This window comes from Melozone crissalis, unplaced genomic scaffold (genome assembly GCF_028551555.1).
Source record: "Melozone crissalis strain CALT ecotype California unplaced genomic scaffold, PUWL_Pcris_2 ptg000034l_1, whole genome shotgun sequence".
Taxonomy (NCBI): Eukaryota; Metazoa; Chordata; class Aves; order Passeriformes; family Passerellidae; genus Melozone; species Melozone crissalis.
This window is the reverse complement of record NW_026535812.1, coordinates 10,669,748-10,689,592: the sequence shown is the minus strand read 5'-3', so window position 1 is coordinate 10,689,592 and position 19,845 is coordinate 10,669,748. Positions and strand designations below refer to the sequence as shown.

At 37.7% G+C, this 19,845-nt stretch overlaps 1 protein-coding gene across 2 annotated transcripts; it reads right to left on the bottom strand.

The window, feature by feature from the left end:
• Positions 1-17: 17 nt before the first annotated feature.
• On the bottom strand, positions 18-19,224 carry DAW1 (dynein assembly factor with WD repeats 1). 2 transcript variants are annotated; one of them, XM_054282711.1, is made up of 13 exons: positions 19,175-19,224; positions 17,402-17,474; positions 16,046-16,190; positions 12,788-12,846; positions 11,996-12,118; positions 10,337-10,436; positions 8,454-8,561; positions 7,658-7,764; positions 4,596-4,698; positions 4,102-4,216; positions 2,113-2,189; positions 1,226-1,388; positions 18-681 (listed from the first exon to the last, which is right to left on the bottom strand). In XM_054282711.1, the coding sequence occupies exons 1-13, from the start codon at positions 19,212-19,214 to the stop codon at positions 647-649; spliced, it is 1,248 nt and encodes a 415-aa protein (XP_054138686.1). In that variant the 5' UTR covers positions 19,215-19,224; the 3' UTR covers positions 18-646. The 2 variants fall into 2 exon arrangements, with proteins under 2 accessions (XP_054138686.1, XP_054138687.1); XM_054282712.1 differs by lacking the exons at positions 16,046-16,190; positions 17,402-17,474; positions 19,175-19,224 and adding an exon at positions 15,174-15,251.
• Between the last annotated feature and the right edge of the window lie 621 nt (positions 19,225-19,845).

The following is a 19,845-nucleotide window of genomic DNA, read 5'->3' as shown; positions in this document are numbered from 1 at the left end:
ATATTTTATTACACACACAAAAAAAGTAATACAAAAGTCCTCAAAACAAGCATGTACCAACACTCCTTCCACAACTGAGATTACTATAATGCTCTGGGCTTTTTTATTAAAAAGATTCCAAGTTAAAAATCATACACAAAGAAACTGAGCTATCCCATGCATTCATTCTCACTGATCATGATTTCTCTCTGGTGACTGAAATAACAGACCAGATTCTTCTCAGTGCTACTCAGTGAAGAGGCAACATACACTAATTGAAAAATAAGGAAAACAAAAGAGGGGAAAAAACACTACTTTTCTTCTTTACTATGCAAGTAATCAAATACTAAGCAGGTTGTGTAGCGAAACTGTGGAGTCTTCATCCTTGGAGATACTCAAATCCACGCCGGTCCTGGGCAGCCTGGTTGGATGCCAGGGCTCTGAGCAGGGCAAGCTGTTGTGCTGGATCACCTCCAGTGGTCCCCTCCAACCTCTGCAGTTCTGTGATGCCATATCTAAGTCAAACCTATCAAATCTAGATAACTGTTCTACTTCAACAGAAGGTGAACAAAGAGAATAAAATAAAACAGATCTGAAAGGCTGAGTTTATTGACTCTGAAACTCACAAAGTATGCAGGCACACGTCAAACTGGATCCTTCTCTTCAGTCAGTGCCAGATTCTACAGGAGTTATCCTTGCTCCCTAGTAATGAACACACATTGTGAAGGATCACTTAGGTGCACAGTCTATCTATTCATGTTAATACCTACATCAACAATGTACCCAGGAGACACATAAATATTTTTTCTCTACAACTAGCAACAGGCAGCAGAATCTAGGGCAATACTTTCAGCTGAGATCATCCTGCATCCCATGACTGAAATGAAGGACACCTGATCAGAGTTCAGTACCAAATACTCCAAAGGCATGCTTCCTTTGCCTTTTGTTCATCTCCACCTCCCTCATAGCAATGCATTGTGAGAAAATGGCTTAGCCACTGCTCTGGTGCTGGTATGTGCCCACTGGAGAGATGGGAGGACATGCCCATGCCTTTGCACAAATTTGCTCATGGCCACATTCTCAAATCTCAGTTCTAAAGTGAAGTTCTAGATTTTCTTGACTATATTGTCACTGCTGGTACCTGCATTTGGCCCCAGGAAAATTTTCAGACTATTTTTGTTTTGCCATAAAAGATTTCAGATGTCTTTTTAAAAAAAAGGAAAGAAAAATAGAATATATTAGTTACCTGTAATGATTGTATCACCTTTGTAGTTAAAGGCACAGGAGAAGATCTCATCAGCATGACCCTCTAATACCTGAAGGCAGTGCCCAGTAGCAGCATCCCAGAGCCGAGCTGTTTTATCAGAGCTGGCTGTTAGTATGCAATTGCCTTTAGGGTTGAAACACACCTTTAAAAATACAGAAATGAGTTATGTTACTCAGCAAGTCAGTATGCGAGAGAAAAAAGCATATCAAAGTGATTGAGGGATGAAAATAGAAAGCAGCAATCTTGCATTCAGTTTTTTAGCTAAAGTCAAGGGTAGTATTCCACTAGAGTCATGCTGGCAAACTTCTGTGGCTGAAAACTTTGTGTATTTACAAAGGCCTTATATACCATGACCTTACTAGAGGAACATAACTTCCAAATAGCAACTTCTTTTAGATGTATCATTATTCAAATGTAAAATTTATACATATTTTATAGAGTTCTACATTAAGTAACATACATCTCTGTAGTATCAGAATTTGCACTGGAAAAAATTAATTTTACAGTAAGTCTCCATATTTGTTAAACATTCACTGTCATAACTGCATGGATTTCCAGATAATCAGGTACATTTTTGAGCACTAAGCAGACAATACCAGTTTATCATACCATTCAAAATTGCTTAAGGAACAGCACACCCAGTATTGTCTTAGCTCAGAAGTGGGAAATTGGTAAACAATCATTGTCTGATAGCTTTTAGCTAAAAGGAATGTTCTTTTAGAAAAGATAACTTCATAGCCAGACCTATCAATCTTAAACAATGTGGTGGTATAATGATTAACAGTATTCCTGCATCATAGAAAAACTCCTGGATTGGATGTCACACATAGTCAAAGTAAAAAAGGTGCAAACCACACACAACTTACCTTTGAAATTTCATCTTCATGCCCTTCTAGCTTTGCAATGCACTGTTTTGTTCCTGCATTGTAGACTCTTGCTGACCCTGTTGCAGTAGGAGCCATATGTGATTGTTATGCTTAAGCACCCATTTCAGTAAAGTCAGAAGGAACTCATCCTCAGGTTTAATTTTGGAAGAAATAGAAGGCAAACTTCACAGAGTTTCCTCCAGGGGTAAAGTATGTTTAAAAGAATATGTAATCTGGGTGGAAAAGACTGATTTCCTTTCCTGACCAGAAATGGATTCTCCTGGAAAATTCCCACCATAAAAATACAAAGGTCCACATAGAACACAGATTACTGAAGCCCATTATTTCAGAATGCCTGTACAATATATTAATAAAGCTTTCATTATAGCTCATTATTTAATAATCTATTAATTATATTTAATAAGATACTTATTAAATATCAGGAAACTTTTTACATTGGCTTTTGTCTTAATATAGCAAGTACAGGAAAATAGATCCAAATAGTCCTCCTCATCCAGTCTGGTAACCTGTTTCTGGAATTGTGTATCTAAAACTAATACAGTATTGTCATTATGCAGTATAATATAAATAACTGAGTAGGTGAATACAGAAAACTATTTATTATGATTCCTAGACAAATAATAAACATGCTAAGCTTCTGCATGCCAATAACAAAACAAAATTGCTTCTTTCACTATTTCTTTATTGTGTATTCTTTTGCTGTGCATTAGAAAAGCCTGCTAGTAAATCCACCAGTAAAATTCCAACTATATTTTCCATTTAAGCCTAAATCTGAGCCACCACATCAACCCCCTCAAAAGGTATTTATGTACACATTTAAAATGTATTTCCAGCCACAAGTGAAATATTTCCTTCCAAGTTTGAAGTTAAAGGGTAAAGACAAAAGTTGAGTTGATTGAAGTATGAAAATAATAATTTTGTCACTGGAGAAAACTTTTAAAGTTGAATGCCCAATTTCTGTAATGCAACAAACATTGCTCAGTCGACAGTTTTGAATCATGCCCTCCTCTTCAAGCTAATGAGACAAACTTTAAAGAATTTAGGGATTTTAGTGGAGCTGAGGTTTTAGTTAGAGATAAGCTTTATTGGAGAAAATCAAAATAAATGGGTAGGCCTTGATGAAGTTAAGAGTTAGTAGTTAACTAATAATTGATTGCTTGTCAACACAATGTTTGGTTAGCTGGGTTTATAATGAAGAATATAGAAACTGATAAATAGCTTTTAGGAACATAAGACAATTGTAGGCCTCCTCTGTTCTGAAACCAGTTGAAGACAGGAACGGGAGTTCTACCAAGGGTTCATTTGTCATATTTGCATTGAAAAGGTAGAAAGGTCAGAACGAGGAAGACTTCATTTACTTCCTCATTTTGGGACCCCTCCCCATGAAAGGGACCACCGACCCATTTCAAGGAACAAACTACGCATGCATAACAGCTTTTGAACTAATTACCAAAGGAAGCAAGGAATGGGATGTACCAAAGTTATGAATATGCATTTGCATTAGGGGTATTCAATACTTGTATGGATAAAAGCACTCTGTAATCACCTGTAAATTGCAGTGTGTATTTGAGAGCTATCCCACAATAAACACACACTTTCTAACTTTAAACTGTTAGAGAGTCTTGGTCAGTCACAGCTGGATATCGGTGCTAGATCAATATCCATATTTTTAATAAACCACTAGATTCAAAGCAGAGGCAAAGGGAAAGGACAGAGGTGTTTGGTGCTGCAGCTCCCCTCATTGATGAAGGACAGAGGTGTTTGGTGCTGCAGTTCCCCTCCCTGATGAAGGACAGAGGTGCTTGGTGCTGCAGCTCCCCCCATTGATGAAGGACAGAGGTGTTTGGTGCTGCAGTTCCCCTCCCTGATGAAGGACAGAGGTGCTTGGTGCTGCAGCTCCCCCCATTGATGAAGGACAGAGGTGTTTGGTGTTTGGTGCTGCAGTTCCCAGCAGTTCCCCTCACTCACCATCAGCAGAGGCCGTTGCAATGCGCTGCCCAGCGTAGTCAAAGCACACATCCAGCACCTCCTTGCTGTGCCCTGCCAGCGTCGCTATGTGTGTCCCTGTCACTGCATCCCACAGCTGCACACACAAACAGGGACACTGCATTGCTGCTTTGGAATTTACTAATTTACTTTATAGATATCCAGCTGATTGATAAAGCAATTTGTAGAGGCCCTTTCTGATGTTTGAAATGCAATAACACGAAAGCTGAATACAAATCAATAATGAGTCATTCTTTAGTTACCATAATGAAGTTCTATACATTTTTTAGTTCAGTGCATTGATTAAACAAGACTTAACTAGACTTCACGGAAATTAGTAAGATTATAGGTTTTACATTTAGTTGTAAATTCTCTAATTCATTATATGTACTACTTTAAAATGACGTTCCTCATTTTAAAAAAGGTACATTTTATATGTCAAGTAACTGTATTCACTACCTACTCAACCAGCTTACCATGCATGTTTTGTCCATTGATCCAGTGACAATGAGAGAACAGTCCCAGTTGAACTGGGCACTGCTAATCTCTCCTCGGTGACCTATTAAAGTATGTAGCAACCTACCAAAAAAAATACTTTAAATTATCTTTTACATTTATAGAGTATATTTTTATATACACATATAATTTATAAGTTTAGAGAATGGTATAGTTAAGGTGTCAAGTCTTCACCATTACAGCAATTAAATGGAGTGGTGCAGCTCATTTAGGATTCTAGTACTATATCAATTCCATTTTCTATTTTTGGCAAAAAGAGGCAGTAAAGAATAAAATGGAAATTTCCTCCCTTCTCTTTCAAAAATATTTTAGTGAATGTATTTCCAGTGAAATGTGATGATTTTCAGTACCAGCAAGATTCCTTGTATTCATCTACACACTAAGCAAGTACAGCAAGTTTTTCCACGTTACTCTCCTATTATCCTACTTCAATGAACTGTAAAAACAGTACATCTTTAAAACTCCATATAATCTAAACCTTTTATAAAATCCACTGAAGATCAAATGGAAGTTAATCAGGTACTTAATGCGAGCATGTTCCCAAATAACAGGCAAATGACAGCCCAACTAAAATATGATTTCTAATCCTCATTAATCCTCATCTTCTTGCTGCACAAGACTAGCAATATAAGTCCCATTAAATTATTCAGCTTTATCTGAGTAGAGAGGTTACAATTAGCCAATACTGCTTCCTATTTAATGGCCTGTAAGGCAACAAAGCCTAAAAAAGATTAATTGAGATATACATCTATTAAAGGATTAGCAAATTGGGTTATTATCACAATGCTAGTATCACTGCATCATTAATAGAAGCAGACTGTAAATAACAGATAAAATAATGACTAGAAAAACAACTAAATTAGTTTAAGTGATTAAAATGTTTTTATTCATTGCACAAGATATAAAAGAGTAGCTAAATTAATATATGTGCTTAATGAACAGTAAAGAAAATTTCCCGAGCATTTGAATTTGCTATTTTTTATAATAACAAAAACTTGATTAGGTTCTTAGCATTTTACAATACTTTTACTTTCTAACACTATGAGGTCTACACTGTTGTAATTGTGTTTATTTTTTTACAGTAAAACAAAAAATCAAGAAGCAGATAAGAGAAGAAAACTTAATTTTGTAAACATATTATTTGGTCATCAAGACTGCTGTTACTGTAATACCTAATGCCCAAATACCTAGTAATACATAAAAAAAGTATTAATTTAAAAGCTGAAAACTTGAACTTCTAATTTTCAAGAAGGCAGTGAGGCCTTCAAGCTTTGACATAAAAATCTGATCAATAAACAGAATAAATAGCAATGTGGAGAAGATCTCAGAGAAGCCATTATCAGATAGAAAGAACACAGAAGAAAGACTTATGAATGCCATAAAAAATTCCATTTAAGTTCTTTATTAAAAGTAATCAACTTTAGTCATGACAGCATTTCCTTAGCCTTCAGTTTCCAAGTGAAATTTGATCTATGGATGCTCTAGTATTTGACTACAATTGCAAATGAGAAACTGCTTCTCTCTCACATGCTGGTGCCCAGCACCCTGACCCAAGTTACAGGACCAGGCTGTTGATTTGCCAAATGAAGCTCTGCAGACACCTTCAACTGAACTACAATGGGCAGTATCTCCCATGGAAATACAGATCTGGATTACAAAAGTGTGTCTCCCCCCTTCACCCTTTTTTTCTTCTAAATCATAGTATTTTATGAAGAGAATCTCAAACTCTGTTCAGATTTCCTGTCCCTATATCAATTTCCCTCAGGGCAGTTCAGGGCACCTACCCAGAATAAAACTCAGGAACACATGTGCTCAGCAGCATCAGCCAGAAAAATCAGAAGAAACTCAAATTTGGAAAGCTGTACACCTCATGTGACTCACATGGTGAAAAACAAGCACACAAAATCTCACCTATAAGATTTTTGCAAATCTACCTGAATCTGTCAACAGCAAATTATGATTTGCTGGCAGTCGTTCTGACTGCAACTTTCCATTATTCCTAAATGCATTCATGCCCAGGTGCCATCTGAAAGGCTGACTGCTGGCCTGGGAACAGTTCTATTGCCCACTAGCTAATCACCAGAACTGCCAGTGAGAATCTGCTCCTTTACATTGCTGGTAATGGTCCTGATGTGAAGTCCATATTGATTTCATAGAAAAAAGCAACATGCAAGTCCCCAGACTTTGATTTCACAGTAGGCTCAGACAATAAACTGGAAAAAGTTGTTTTCACACAAAAATCCTTGCAAGAACATCAGGCTGAAAGAAGTTGAATTCAAAGGTCAATTTGCTTAATGAGTGTTGGTGTTGAATCAGCTCAAAGATTATAGGATCAAGCCTTAAATGATACACTGTGTGTACACTACTAATAAATCACACACTTAGTCTCACTTTTATATATATTATCTGTTATCCCAAGATATCACTATATACACACCTTCCTTTTATATATAAATTTCAGAGATATTCCCCTTGCTCTCAAAAAAAGAAAAAGCACAACCTCTGTAAACAAAATAGAATGGTTATCTTCATAAACTACTTTGTCAATAATCAGGCTGATCATTTTATTATTTTACTTACACTGAGTTTCTCACTGAAAAAACAAGTGAATTTGTCAGTATTATGCAAGTTAATATTTACCTGCCGCATTATTATTTGTTGGCATCTTAATCAAGAGATTTTGTTCTCTACAGTCAAAGGAGAAACCCATTTTAAATTTATATTGACAAAGGATGGTGAGAAGGAAAAAATACACCCTCTAGGGTCAGGGTCAGTCCAGTCTTTCCACCTCTTTAGTACTCATAAGATAGATTGAAATTTGAAACAAAGAATACATATAAAAGCATTTCATAAGCAGCATTCCTTTTCAAAAGAACAAAGAGAACAGTAGTAACAAATTACAAGACCAAAGAACATATACTCTAAATGAAATACAAGCTCCGTAAGATGTAGCTCAACATTTTCTATTTAGTTTGTCCTGAAATCATGCAAAGTAAAATTATATTTATTACTGCTGTAGTACCTGCCAGTGCCAACATCCCATACTGCCACTGTATGGTCAAAGGAGCCAGTGATGATCCTGTCTCCAGTGGTATTGAAAGACAGAGCAATAATTTCTGCTGAGTGCCCCTAAGAGAATTTTTAAAAAGGAGTATGAGAATACAAATTATTACTTTTCCATTAATATAGTTTAATATGTAGTCTTTTACCAGCAGCATAATCCTTCCATAACTCATCACTATTTTATTTACTGTCTTGTCCAGTATACCACAATTTTGACAGAAAGATCTACCTGACTATGGAATAGTCAATATCCCAGCAACTGCAAAAACTCAGGCACACCACTTAAGCAGGAAGTTTATTCACTATATATGGCTTAGGATTTATGTGAGAGAAATGCACTGAAGCAGCAGAGGCCAATCTGACCCTGGGGAACGCCAGCAAGCCATGCAGAGCAAAGAGAGATGACAATCTAGAGGTACCTGGTCCTCTGCCCATGTTTACCTCTCCATACAGAGGAGCTCACAACTGACTGTAGAGCAGCAGGTTTTAACAAGTAATGGAAGGGAATCTAATCTATAGCAGTAATGTCACTGCAATGAGAAAATCTGTCTTTTGATAAATAGGACTCAAAAACACCACAGCTTTCTCATTCCCTTCAAGTTTTCTTATTCTGTTTTGGAAATGTAGTTACTATGGGATCACCTGGTAAAAGAAGCTGCAAGGTTTGAAACAGTTGGAATGGTCACACTGTTATTTAACTCAGCTGGAAAACTAAGTAAGGAACACCTCTGAAAACATAAGGAATGCAAACATACATTTAAAGAGGCTACTTCTTCTCCTTTCTCTAGATCCCATAATTTGGCAGTGGTGTCCATGCTTCCAGTTGCCAACAGTGTGCTCTGAGGATTAAATGACAAACATACCTGCACGAGAAACATTGGATAGAAAAAGTTTAAAGGAATCCATTCATATATATTTTCTAAATAAACTAAACAAGGGTCAGGATTAATATTTTTAAATAAGACAAAGGTCTGATAATATTTTATGATATACAGAAAACTTGCAGAATTCTTCCAACAAATCCTTACCACATAATTCTGGATAAGTACTCAAACCAAGTGGACTCCATGCAAGCACATGCTTTGTTTTCTTTATTTCAAAATTCTCTTTGAAATCCTCCAATTACTGTCCAGTCTGACAGTGCTGCCTAGCACTATCATTTGGTAGGTTTTCTCTGTTCCTTGATGAGACTGGGGCAAAGATCATGCAAACAGTTCTGTGTACCCACAAACACACTCTGTGCACTCCTACCATACCAGGTGTCATTATCAATGTCATTTGCCAAGGGCATTGCCACAACATCATAGTTAAGAAAAAGCAAGAATAAAAGCTCAACAACTACTTTAATTCATTTCTCACATTAAAAAACCATGTATTCGCCCTCCCATTTTCTGTAATTATTCAGTGTGATTGCTCTGCAAATAAAGAATAGCAGCTGCCATGAAAAAAGGAAAGCAGCAGCTCAGTTTTTTCATCCTGAGTAACTATGGGCATGCCCTTGCCAGCAATGTATCAGATGCAATAATGGCCTTTCAGAAACAGGTCTGATTCAGAGAAACACATCATTTCCTGCTGGCAATTATCTCCTTCTAATTACTTGTCAGCACAACTCATAACAGTTCAGGTCTAATCTAACCCCAATGAAGTCAGAAAAAATGGAGAGACCTTTAAACATTTACCTGACTGATTTGTGGAAGTAAAACCACTGCAGCCTTTCTCACTAAGCAAACATGCTCTCCATTGTAAGGGGTAACTCAGAGCATCCAGAGAATCAAAAACATACTGAAACAAACCCCAAATTCCAATATAGTAAACCACTATTTTCTCATCTCTTTCTAGTTAAAGCCTCTCAATCTACAATTAAATTCAAATTGTTTTTTCAGAAATCATTTTGAGCAGTATTTCATTGAATAGTGATTGTATAGCTGTTAAAAAAACAAAACAAACAAAAAACCCATTCATCATGGAAATTCAGAGTTTTAGTGGTTTTGCCCTGATCTTTCAAACTGAAAGTTGTGTATCAAGGCACTTGATGCTGCTGATAGGGGTCCTAGTGCATGGGAGAGGAAACCAAGCATTTTTAAGCTTAAACTGTTTTAATTTCATAGATCTTTGACATTTCAGCATCCCACATATTCCCAGTTAACACATTTTAAATTTCAGAAACTCGTTCCCCTACAGCTCCAATTGCTTCTGTACATGAAGTACAGATCTCTGTGTGAAAGACAACAACACAAGCAATGATGTTCTTGTATATTTAGTTCTGCAAATGTGAGAGGCAATGCAAGATAGCTAGGAAAACATCTGATATGTGATCAAACAAAAAGTATGTAAAATAAAGCGAAAATTCCAGTTGCTATGGTATTTACCCATGTTTAAACATTTAGCAAACAAGGGAAATCAGAACAAAGTAAAAATAACAATATAATTTCAAGCTGTGTATGGGGGTTTATTCTATATCAAGAACTGTCAGACTATCCTCCCTTGCAGTGCAGAAATGTTAACAAGACCTGGATGTATGAATAGGAATGCCACAAAAACTGTGCCTTCCATGGGGCTCACAGGGAGTCAGAGCTCACAGTCATCAACGATAGAGTGAGGAAACACAAAGGAATAATAAATATCCATCACTACTCACTATTTCTGCACTATGTCCTCTGAAGGTATGATAACATTTTCCTGTTTCTGTACTCCACACTTTGCAGGTTTTATCAAAAGATCCTGTGGCAATCTTGTCACTAGATAGGAAAAAAAAAATCCTATAATTTTTATGCAGAAAAACCCTCTGACTCCAGAGACAGAAGAACTCAGAGAAACAACGCCCAGCCTTGGAAGCTCCCATGCACTTTGGTGCTTGCTGCAACACTACAAGATCCTGCAGCAGGAATTCACAAACACAAGTTACAGCAAGGCAAAAAATGAGCAGACACAGGGAGTTTCTAAGAGAGCTACTGTGCCTATCTATTAGCACAGGAGTGTTCATAACTGATGACTGACCTACTTTAAGGATGATGTTGTGCTGTACTTACAGATTTATTAAGAAGTTATATCATTTAATCAGATAACACCTGTTTACCAACAATTATAAATGCAGTTCACCCGAATTTCAGAAGTTGAACTCTACTCCCACTCAAGTCAGTTGTGACCATCTGCAGTTAGAGGAAGACTAAAGTGAAGTCTCCAGAAAATGTACCAAGGGGCACTGTACCAAAACCTAAAGATTAGCAGAAAAAAAAGGGGGTTTTATCAAATTTTTAATACAAAAGTAGTTCAAAGTTCTCTTAAGGTTTTGTCTCACTGTATGTTTCTTCTCCACTGTTGTGTTGCAGTCTAGTTACTGATCTTTGCACAGATTTTTGTCATTAGTTGCGCCAAGCCAGAAAAATGAACTTCATTAAATGGTTTTATAAAGTAAAGAATTAGATCAGAATATAAGACACTGACACAAAAGGGTCTAAGTTTTCCTTTTCATATAGAAGAAAGAGATGAAGTTTCAAATAATGTAAGAACAAATATTTTAACATGGTAATTGTGTATTGTTCAACTGGTAAATAGGACATCTGACAATAATGTGATTCAACAGAAAAATAGGAATTAATTTATCTTACTTTACAGAAAAAATGGTTTTTTCCCACATGACAGCTTCCTCAGGAAGCAAATGACAATGAAACTTCAGTAGCTAACATGTAATTCCCTTCACCTAACAGGCAGCAATTCCAACCTAGGACAAAAAATTACTGAAGAAAACAAAAGGTGCAAAAATTAGTATCTGATGCTCACACAGCAGCACCTTGTGGATTTTACAAAAATTACTCAAAAGCTGTGACATTTCTAAATCACATCCTAAATAATATTGAATTTGTAATGGCAAATGGAGAAATCCACTTATTTTTCCTTAACTGAAGCAACACAGATTGTCACATCACATACAACTACATGGAGGCAAAAGAGAATGATAGACATTCAGAACACAATCTGGTCATGTAGGTATTACTGAAATAAACTGTGTTTCAATACATTCAACTGACTCATTTATATTTTTTTCAGGACTGAATACCTAATTAAAATTTTGGTTAGAATTTCTAAATTTAATTTTAAAAAGTGATAGCAGAAAGCATGTTTGAATGGATCTCTTGTACAAATAATGACAGTGTCATCCCACAGTGATTAGCGATACCTGAACTCTACAAACTCAGAAGTTGAACTCTTTCAATTTAAAATAGTCTATTCTTAGTTAGAGTATTTATAAAATAACAGTACTAGCAATTATGAAGAATCTCAGAGGAAATTTATTTACCCATAAGGATTATTGAAAGCTATTGCATAGACAACGTTTCTGTGTCCCTCCAGCGAATGCAGCTCTTCTCCTGATGCTGTATCCCACAGTTTGCAGGTTCTATCATAGCTTCCAGTGATAAAGCTAAAGCAAAGAGAAAGTAATTTCTGAATACAGCAAATATCTTACTGGTCCCAACGCACTGCCAAATTATTTATTTCCACAGATTTTAGTTAGCATTGTCTCAGACCCTAAATCTGTATTCAAAAATACAGATTTATGACCATAGAGGTTCCTTTTCTTCTTTCTTTTTAACATCTTAGTCATAAAACCACATTTTTTTAATAATCTTTAATGTATTTTAACTAGAAAGCATGCTGCTGTTTTTAAGACATGAAGGAAAAAATGATAAGACATATGTCCACAGTGAAATCAATTAACATGAAAGTTACACTTTCACTACAGTGGAACTCCCAAATGAGTTTATGTCAAAGACTCATTCAGCTTTAGCAATATTTAGTTAATGATCATAAAGGTGCTTCTTTCTGTAATATGGTAATTGTCAACAGACTATGACTGTGGAAGAAAAAAATTACATAAACTGAATCTCACCTGCTACTTTTTTGCATCTCCCATGGGTTTTCCACAGAGGCCTGAAATATAATCCCCAATTATGCCCAAAGCTGCTTACAAGCAGCAGAGCTGAATCCTTTCTGCAGCAAGATAAGAGCACTGAAGTTTCCTTACCATTTAATTTACAAGTACAAAACTTCAATTAATGATTAGGTACTTTGACTTTGAAAAACAACTTACCGGGAACCAGATTTGTTAAATGCAACATTAGTCAGAGGCAATATGTGTGTTCTAAGCACCTGAAATAGAAGTGGGGGCAGTGAGAGGAAAAACATTTGAAGCTAAAAAAATAAACAAAATTGCTCAAAATATTCAACAGATTAATTTTTTCTCCTCCTCCTGTTAGAGGAGAAGAAATCCCCCATTAATCATCAGGTTACCACTGAAGATGTTATATGGTACTGATTTCAATTTATATTTAATTTCAATGAACTGGTTTTTTCCAATGTTTGCGTTTTTTTCACCTTCTCCAAGATCAGCAAAACAACCCTAGACCAGAGGTGAATGGGCAAAACAAAAGAGGAGACCATGATGACTATAAGATCACTGATGAAGGAAATCCCAACTAATATTAAGCCTTAGCCAGTGAACCAAGAAATCCAGTTAAATTTGAGACTTTTAGGGTGTGGGATGCTTCCATCTGGCACTTGACTTTGTTGTACAAAACAGGAAGAAAAAAGAAATATAAGCTACAGCTTATAACAATATAAGTTACAGCACTGTCTTATGAGGTCATGACAAGGTGTGCAAAACCATAACAAAGATACTCAGCAAAACAAAATTCCAAAACAGAATTTCAACTTTAATGTCCGCAGATTGTGTAGGTTGTGGAGGTTGTTTTCTAACAGTGCTTTAATCAGACACACAGGATCATTCATGTGAACAAGCCCATAGCCATGGTAACACACATTAAGGCTTATTAAGCAGAGGTGAAAATAGTTTCAGATACTGCAATGGAAGTCACCATGCCATGACACTTTAAAAAGAACCAAAAAAAACATTATCTGGTTGGTGTCTGAATAAACTGGCTTATGTAAATCATAGTTTGCACTTGAATAATTTTCACCTATTAGAAGCTGCCCTCTCCTCAAGCCTAAACCATAATAAAATCATAAACTGGGAAATCACCACAATTGCTGACAGTGAAGTAAAGGGACATTGAAATACCCCAGTGGTTCACTAGGTCTTTTCTGTAGAATGAAGAAACTGTTTATGAACAGTGAGATTTAATCACTGACATATTACCAGAGCTTCAACTTTTTTTGCTTATCTCAAGTTTTCCAAGCTGCCTGTCTCCAAAAGTAAAATGAGAAAGGCTCACAGATCTTCTACTCAGAAGGGTAGGGATTCATCAAAATGGTAATAACAGTTGATAAGTGAAGGACTGAGAGGGAGAGAGAAACAGAAAATGCATTTTATGTTACAGAAACAGCAATTTCTGCTCTCTAGAGAAAGCAACACAAGTTGTACTTTCAGCTACAGAAGTGGGAATGGGCAATCAAGATGTGGAAATGACAAAAATATTATGTTTTTTAAAAAAAGCCACAATATCTGTCTGCATACTATTATGGAAATCTCACCCATAACATTTTGGGACTACATGCAGGCAGTTCTGAACAACAAAGGTATTTTGAAATTATGAAAAAAGGGAGGAAAACAAGATGGTTTTTTATGTAATTTCAGATTATGAGAGTAATTCTGTTCTTCCAATGCCCAGTGCTGCAGTTGCTTCATCCACAGAACTGTGAGCCAGCAAGAACTGCCTGTGCAAATGATACAATAATCAAACCCTAAGGCAATATTAGAAAAAAATATACCTCAGTTCTGCAAAATCTGCTACAGCTGTACCTAAGATAAAGATCTGCAAATTACTATATCATCCCATGCCATGGAATAGTTTAAAACCTGAGAAATTGCTATAAAACTTAATTTCTCTGCAGGGTGCCTAACACACCACCATCACCACAATTACTGGAAATAACAAAAAGATGAGCTTATACACTTGTTTCAGATTATACTCCAGTGCAACAGGAATAAAAACCATTCCTTTCCAAACAATGCACACATGGAACATTTTTTTCAGGGAAAAGAAAAACAAATCTCACTCCCACCCATCTCTTATATTTTATTAGTATCTCAGAAGGACCTGGTACTCATATTTCATTTAGAAGCCTTAAATGAAACTGAACAGCAAAAAAGTTCTTTTCACACACTTCTAACCACTCTTGAGTGAAGGAAATAATCTAGCACTGATTGGATTTGCCTGCTTCTATTATTTCCAAATACAGAAGCTCAGACACAGCACTACACCCAACAATGAACAAAAACATTATTTACACTCAAGTTTGAACAAACATTTGAAGATTTGTCAGTCTCTGTGATGAACAAACAATTTCTAAAGCTTTTGAAAAGCATGGCATTATCTCAGTTGAGAGGATAACTTGCAAGAGAAACTTTTTAAATCCAAGATGCCTTGCTACATAGCTCTGTTTCCAAGGTTAAATCCATCTTTCTTTGCAGAATTCACCCAGATGAGTACTGTTGGTCAAAAGAACCAAAGTTATACCTCGGAGCATGTAAGGGGTTTCATAGCTGAACAAACCAACACAAAACTTCTTTTCTCTTCTAATTTAAGGTAACAATAAACGCCATAGCACTGACCAACATTGTTTAATAGCTACACATTGCCATCTGCTGACACAATAAAGACACAACGTTTAACTATGTCAGATTGTAGCATGAAATATCTCAAAGAAAGTTTCATTTCCACAATTAAATAGAGTTAAACCTATTCTCTTCTGACATACTCAATCCTGGATTTGAAGCTCTGAAAGGTCTCTGTAATAATTGTTCTTAAAATTCCTATTTGTTTGAAAAAAATATTTCAAGTGTGGTCTGTAAGCTGAAAATCAATATTATCAATATTTAAAGATAACAGTAATGACGGAAAGCAATGAAAACCAGGATTTGTAATGACAACTGCATGTAGCATAAAACCCCATAAAATAATAGCATAAATCCCACAATCTTCACAAAATGAAGAACAAGTAGACACATGTATGAATATATTTTGGTGCTTTCCCAACAGCTAATTTACGTGGGGTCGATTTACTGGTTTTGTTTAAATGTAACTATGGGTGTTGCTGGCCCACAAACTCTTACTCAACAAATAAAAGATTGATTTTTCTCCATCTAAAACACACCCTAGTTATTAAGCCTGGCTAAACAAGATCTATGAACAGTTATACCTCTCAGCTTTATTAGGGGAATTCCTGGCAGAAAAAACAGGCCAGACTCAGCTGCTCTAAAAGTGTAAAGAGGATTGAAAAGTGCCAGTGAATCAGTCATACAGCACAATACACAGCAGTAAAACATACTCACAGTATCATGACTGAAACCCCCACAAATGCCCAAAACTATTTTAAAGATGCCTCTGACCTTAAAAAGAGAGAATTTGTGATTCTGTTTTTCCCCTAGCTTCTCCTGCAATCTTTGCACTAGATGTATGATATGTTCCAAGCAGGAAGCTGTGATGAGAGGTTCTCTTTTTTGGATTTCTTCTACCAAGGCTGTAACATCTGTGCTAATTATGAGAAAAGAACAAAAACAAACTCAATAAATACCCCAAACCCACCACATTCCATTCTCTGGAAACAATTATGAATTTAAACCAAAGAATATTATTTACTTGCCAAGAAATTGAAGTAAGCAATTAAATGTTATGCATTTATCTCATTCTGTAAAGGCCTAAAGAAATAAGAATAAATCTTTCTTGGTTTTTATATTTCCTTCTCTCTCTTACTGAAGTTGTACAGTAAAATTCAACTTTTAAAAATTGTAGCTTGGCAAGAAATTTATCTTTTCAAATGATTTCCATGGAGGATCAGGCATGGGAGATGTGTGTCCCAAACTGTCAGTTTAAATATCTGAATTATACTGGAATTTCATAAATTCCAAACAAATTGCCCATGAAGTAGTAACAAGATAAATTATGTATGCAAAGTCTTAAATTCATCTCTGTCTGTGGCTTTAGAAATCTATGGGTGTTTTTACAGCTCTTAGTTTTGACAGTAACTATACATGCTGCAGTGTACTGATGTCCCTGGAGCCCGCAGTGAGGGGGCCACAGCTGCTCTGTGGAACTGGATCCTCCTTCCATTCCATCAGACAGCCACTGATTTCTGGCTTTCTGTGAGAAACTAAGGGTTGACAATACCCAGCAGTCAAATCACAATACACTCTTAAAATCAGCTTAGCAAGAAAGCCAAGCATGTCTGCTAGTATGGGAATTATTCAAGTCTAAGGGGATTTTCTGCATCAGACTTCTAAATGGGAGCCACTACATCATAAAAGAGTATCCTCTCAGTGTTTATATTCCTGTTCAGTAACACCAGACAACTTATTTCTTTTACAAAGAGACTTAATAGGTTTTACCCCCAGCACTATACTGGACAGTCCTAAGTAGACAAAACTCAATAATTTTTAAATTGGGATTTTTCATCCTGCATATCCAGCTTACACTATCTACTGACAGGCTTACATGCAAGGCCTCTTCCATGTCAATGCTGGTTTTAAGATAACCATTACTTCATGTCTTTCTGCCTAATAAATTCCATGGATTTGGGTAACTTTATTCAATGGTGGCACTTTGTTACTGAAGCCCTTCCTACCAGAGCACATAGGCTCCTCCTAATAGCTGATCTCAGTTATGTGTAACACAGTCAAATACAGCTGTACATGAACATGCTATAAAAAGAAAAAGAATGCTGTTATCTGAAGAAACAACATACTTACTCAGGTCTAAGATCGAGCAGATCTATTGATCTGGTCTTTGACTCACCACCTTCTACGTATTCCAAAATAATTCCTTTAAAAACAAGTGATAAACAGGTCATAATTAGACTTCTGGAGTTTTATAATATGCGCTGTAGACAGCAGCACTTCCACTTTCACAGCTCCACTGACTGCAGGAGACCTAGTTCCAGTTCTTGGAGCTGGAAGGAGGTTAGCTGTTATTGCTGACAGTAAGCATGGTGATGAACAAATCTGATATGCTTATATGAAAAAAGATATTAAATAATATTATTTCTGAGCTATCCTCTATTCTAGAAATGAACAAGATCTTTTTTCCAACAGCTTTTTGTATCATTTCATCAGCATTAATTTTAAAGAAGCTGTCTTCAAGATACTTGCTGTAGTTTGGTGTTCCAAGAAGTCTGGGAAACATTTTACAAAACTTATTATTTATATTTATTCTAGTGTTTGCAAAGGCTTGAGTGCAGTAGTGTATCAAAAATCATTAAAACACTTTACATTCCCAGGTTTGCTCTGGCACCTCTGCAACTTCCACTGAACTGGAGTATAAAAATGTTTAACCACATGGCTTTCTGTTTTGAAATAGCTAATAAAGGGCTCAGCTGCTCCTTGACTTTCTGTGGGATAAGACAACTTAGATGAACTTCTGTGTCATTCTGCATTTCACAAAGTTCATAGGAAAAGTCACACGTCTGTGACTACACTGTCACAAGCTTCTTCCATTTCTTTATGTGTTGGCACTGCAATAAGTAACCCATCCATGTAATGTATGATTATTGCTTGTGGATATTTCTGTCGAGCTGGAGACAAAGCCTGTGCCACAAACCATTGGTAGATAGTGGGCAACTTTTTGAATTTGAAAAGAAGATCCTTTTTCTAATATACTTCCCGAGCTGGCTGTCTCCAGCTTGTTTCACTGCTGAAATTTCACTGAGTTACCTGAGTACAGGGTACACCATGCCAGTCTGGCAGCACTGCTTTGCAAAGCATGGCTCCACTCAGAAAATTTATAAATGAAGGAATAAAAATAGGAATTAGTATCAGCTAGGTTGGAAAAGGCCTCTGAGATCATTAAGACCAACCCATGAGCGAACACCACCTTGTCAACCAAACCCTGGCACTGAGTGCCAGTCCTTAAACACCTCAGTGATGATGACTCCCCCACCTCCCTGGGCAGCCCTCTCACCTGTCTGATCACTGTTTCTGTGAAGAATTTCTTCCTAATATCCAATTTAAACCTCCCTTGGCACAGCTAAAGACAATCCTCTCATCCTCTCACTGCCTGGCAGAAGAGACCGGCCCTCACCTGGCTCCAAACTCCTTTCAGGTAGCTGTAGAGAGCGGCACCTTTTTTTGCTAAACAGCCATTTAAAAACACAAATACGGTTGTTGTTTTTTTTTTTCCGTGCCGTCTACAGTCACCGTTGACTTTTTAGACTCCTTAATGTGATGCGAGATAGACTGCCTTGAATTTGCAGTAAGTCACTGATTACACCCCCGACGGGAGATGAGCCGCTCCCCGCGGCAGCCTCCCAGGCAGGCACCGGGACAAGCGGCGGCACCCCCGCTCCGCTCGGGCCGGCTGCGGGTGCGCCACGGCCCCGCCCGGCCGTGCCCATTCCCTGCGGGCTGAGGGGCCCCGCCATGACGGGCGGCCCGCACACCCCGCCGCACGCCCCACACCCGCAGGCCCCCGACCCCGGCACAGCCGCCGGCAGTGCCTGGAGCCCCCCGGCCCCGCTCGCTCCGCACCCGGCGGGAAGTAGCGCAGCAGGAGCCGCCTCAGCGCCATCGCCGCCACCGCCGGCCCGGCCCGCGCGTCCGCCCACAGCCATGGCAACGGCCCGGGGCGCAGGCGCGGCTGAGGGGCCGGGCCCGCCATGGCGGGAGCGCTGCGGTGGCCGTGCAGCCCGGTCAGCGCTGCCGCCCCGGTGCTGGCGCCGGGCACTGGGTACTGCATCATCCGTACGGGGCTGAGAGGGCTTCGGGGCTGCGCCACTGGGAGGAAAGGAGCGGATCTAGGAAGGAGTGCGCTAAAATACACACATAAAATTCGGAGTACCGAAGAGCCACTAGTGACCGTGTTGCCACCGTGTGAAAGCTTTTTGGAAAGCGACTAGTTACTTACGAAGGAAAGAGAGCAAAGATTAATTAAATTAAAAAAAATAAAGAAAAACCTAATCAGTTTAATTTTTTAAAAGAGATACTGAAGGTCAATTATGAAAATACAGTTTAGAATCACAGAATCATTAAGGCTGCAGAAGGCCTTGCAATAGAGACCAGCCATTAACCCTGCATTGCCATGTTCACCACTAAACTATGTCCTCAGGGACCACACTCCTGTAGAACACCGCCAGGAATGGTGATTCCCCCAATTCCCTGAGCAGTTCTCAATATCCAATCTAATCCATTCCCTGGCACAA

Bases quoted from the DNA above. Each gene is read 5' to 3' on its own strand.
- DAW1 (XM_054282711.1), bottom strand. From the start codon at position 19,214: ATGGCGCTGAGGCGGCTCCTGCTGCGCTACTTCCCGCCGG. The intron at 4,699-7,657 runs GTACTACAGCAG...TTTTTTTGGTAG, and splicing joins TGGGATGTTGGCACTGGCAG to GTTGCTACATACTTTAATAG. The intron at 1,389-2,112 runs GTAAGTTGTGTG...GTATTTTTAAAG, and splicing joins ATGAAGATGAAATTTCAAAG to GTGTGTTTCAACCCTAAAGG.